Genomic DNA, 3802 nt, shown 5'->3' on the forward strand with positions numbered 1-3802 from the left:
AGGGAAGTTTGAGGAAGAATGAAAAGGTTTGGAAAAGTCATTATATTTAACAGAGTATCAAACTGATAAAAAAGATATAGAAGAACTGCCTAGCAGCAACGATGGTTTCACTGAGGTTGTGTAACATAAATTTGTAGTGAGTCTATTTAGATCAGCTGTTTGATTTTCTTTATTTTCAGTAGCATGCATGAGCAAGTAAAGACAGTGGATACTAAGAATGACCCAAAGCTGGTAAAATGAAAAGGAAGCAAAAGAGTCAAGAGAAGAGGACAATGTAGACAATGTAATTGATCAAAGACTTAATAATAAAAGATGGCAAGTATATGAGAAAATAGATGCAATATGAACAGAAGTGTGTTTACTATGGAAGGGGAATTGCAGAAGACACAGTGGCAAGGGAGGCCAGAATTGAATTGGGACATGAATGAGATTAGACTGAGGAAAATTGGGGTGAAGGAATATGAAATAGCCAGTTTTCCACAAATGAATATATTTATTTTAATAATTCATATGCTGTATTTACTATAACAGAACAGAATAGAATCCATAGGGTCAATAATTGGTGGCAGATAGGTAGGGAAGTTCATAGCCGCCAAGGACTGTTGTGAAGAGAAGCAGAAAGGGCTTGTATTTTCCATTAACATAGACACTAGTGTAATGGAAAGAAAAAAAAAGGTATTGGGTGATGCTATATGGAATATTGTTATGTGAAAGTCACAAAAGGAGAAAAAAAGGTGCAAGGTACATATGAAAATGTTGCAAGATGTAACCCAAAAGGGATTCTAATGATTTTATATATATAATATATATTTATAAATATATACATAAATACATATACACACACAAATATATATATATATGAATAAATGATGCTCTTAAAAATGTTATATGAGCATAAAAGGAACTAGTAATATAGCTAAAATAAAAGATATCTATTGGATGTTCAGTGTGCTCTAATCATGCCTTAATGATTTCATGAGTAAGCTAGGAGGAAATCCAGCATGTTCCATTAAGTTCCTATAAAACTTTTGGGAGAATATGGACAAGAATCATACAAAATGGGCAGGCTTGGATGGATGGCACTCTGCATCACGGACAGAAACATCCAAATTGAGATTACAGATTAGTTTGGGCTTTCGAGTAAGAATAGCAATCTTCCACTAAGGAAACAACTGTAACTATATATGGAGGTGACTTTGGCATCTTGAATGCTCTGGTAGTGTAACATAAGTTCTGACAGAAATTATGTTCTATGATTCTAAGTCCTGTTAAAATCAGGATGATTTGTATTAAGGTTTTTACAATAGACAGCTTTATAACTGTAAAACAAAGAGAAAATAATGATTAATTTTTGGAAGAGGCTATAGCAATTCATAGTTCATTTCTTTAGGCATAGAGGTAGTTTGAAATAAATTTATACAGAAAATATCTATATCCAATAGTCAATAAACCAATAAGAATTGTTTGTGTGAGACATTCAGCTGTAGTTCAGGAAATATAATGACAGAAAATTAAGCAATTTCTATTCTCAAAGAGCTTACATTCCCTTGAGGAGACAACATTTATATAAACAAATGTATACAAATAAAATGCAAGAAAATTTTGGTGGGAGAAATTAATTTATAAATTTAAAAAATCTTTTAATATCGACATATCAGAAATATAATGACAAAGTGATATGAGGAAGGTGACAAAACATTGAGCAATCAGTAAGAAATCTCTACTCCTCATTATATCTTTTAAATCAGTTCAACAAATCTTTTCCTTTGTTTGAAGAAAACAAAATCTTCCTTATCATGTCCATGAAGGCTTGTTTCACTTGCTGATTCCTTAAGCTATAAATGAAGGGATTCAACATGGGGGCTACTGATGTATTAAGCACAGCAACTCCCTTGCTTAAAGAGACTCTATCTTTTGCTGAGGGTTTGATGTACATAAAGATGCAGCTACCATAAGAAATGGAGATGACAATCATGTGAGAAGAACAAGTAGAGAAGGCCTTTTTCCTCTGACTGACTGAAGGGATCCGTAGAATTGTTCTGATGATGTATATGTAAGAGAGGATGATTAATGCCAGTGTAAGCATAAGAGTCACCACAGCCCAGGTAAAAGCCATTGTCTCTAAGAATTGTGTATCTGTGCAGGATAGTTGTAAGAGGGGAGAAAAGTCACAGGTAAAATGGTCAATGATATTATCAGCACAATAATCAAGCTGCTGTATCAGAATGATTGCAGGAAAGATGATCATGAATGAAATAAACCATGAGCAGAAGACAAGCAATGTACAGACTCTGTTGTTCATGATGGTTGTGTAATGTAAGGGTTTGCAGATGGCAACATAGCGATCATAGGACATGGCTGCTAAAAGGTAAAATTCAGTTCCTCCCAAGAGAATTATGAAAAACAATTGAACCATGCAGCCACTGTAGGAAATAGTCTTGTCCTCAGTAATAATTGTGCCCAAGAATCTGGGAATACAAGTAATTGTAAATGAAATTTCTAAGAAGGAGAAATTGCGGAGGAAGAAATACATTGGGGTTTGCAGGTGAGAATCCAGCAAGGTGAGGATGATGATAGTCACATTGCCAGCAATGCTGAGAATGTATGCTAATAAAAGGAAGAAGAAAATGACCATTTGAAGCTCTGGATCATCTGACAGTCCCAGGAGAATGAATTCGGTTACTTGTGTGTGATTTTTCATGTTTGCTTTCTATCTTTTTCAGTAGATCTGTAATAAAAATAAGAGGCAAGTGAACTAAAAATATAAAGCAACAGAAAATATAGATGGGTTATACTTGAAATGCTGCAAGGACAAATAATCAGAATCAATCCGTTCAATCATTCAAATACTTGTTAAATCACTATTATGTTACTATAGTAAGCATGAAGGGGTTTTCAAAGATAAATAACATAAAAAATAGTTTAACATAATTGGAAAGGTATGTACCCAAATGGAATATAAAGTAGCATATCATTAAGTACCACATAAAATAAGTTTTTCCTAAATACTAAGAAATAAGAACTCCCCTTTCATCTTAAATTTATTATTTAAATTGATATGTAAATGTCCACCAATCTACATTTTTAGGCTTTTCTTATAATACCATTTTTTTATTAATTATATCTTATTGGTTAAATGAAGGCATTTACATATTTCCCCATTATGTTTATATATATATATATATATATATATATATATATTTTTCCTTTTGCCAGGCAATTAGGGTTAAGTGAGTTGCCCATGGTCACACAGCTAGGAATTGTTAAATGCATGGAGGTCAAAGATGAATTCAACACCTCCTGACTCCAGAGCTAGTACTCTATCCACTTCGCCATCTAGTTGCCCCCATAATAATGTCTTATCAGCTGTAAAACAAGTACAAAGTAACTGTCTCTGGGATATATATCTGAGCACTGGATTACTATACACTATCTACTTCAGAAGTAACTGATGGGGAGGATTTATTCCTTCCCTTACAGTAGGTGTATTTACTTTCTTTCCTTTCCCTCTCTAAGAACCCACCGTTATGGATACATTGGATACAGTACTAGAGCTGGCATTAGTAAAACCTATACTTCAAATACCACTAAAAACAATTACTAGATGTGTGACCCTAAGCAAAAACTTTCATCTTAATTTCCTCAAGTGTAAAATGGTAACAATAATAATATCTACCTTGCAAGACTTCTGTGAGTCTCAAATAAAAGAATACTTGTAAAAAAAATTCTTAGCATAATGCCAGGAACATAATAAATATAATTTCAAAGCTTATTTCTTTCCTTTCCTTGTCTTGTGTGTATC

The 3802-nt window shown here is 33.2% G+C and overlaps 1 protein-coding gene across 1 annotated transcript; it reads right to left on the minus strand.

Moving 5' to 3' along the window:
• Positions 1 to 1744: 1744 nt before the first annotated feature.
• On the minus strand, positions 1745 to 2701 carry LOC127538378 (olfactory receptor 6C1-like). The gene has a single exon (XM_051962116.1). It carries the CDS (start codon positions 2699 to 2701, stop codon positions 1745 to 1747), a length of 957 nt encoding a protein of 318 aa, XP_051818076.1.
• Between the last annotated feature and the right edge of the window lie 1101 nt (positions 2702 to 3802).

Source organism: Antechinus flavipes, chromosome 5 (assembly GCF_016432865.1).
Source record: "Antechinus flavipes isolate AdamAnt ecotype Samford, QLD, Australia chromosome 5, AdamAnt_v2, whole genome shotgun sequence".
In the NCBI taxonomy this organism is placed as follows: domain Eukaryota; kingdom Metazoa; phylum Chordata; class Mammalia; order Dasyuromorphia; family Dasyuridae; genus Antechinus; species Antechinus flavipes.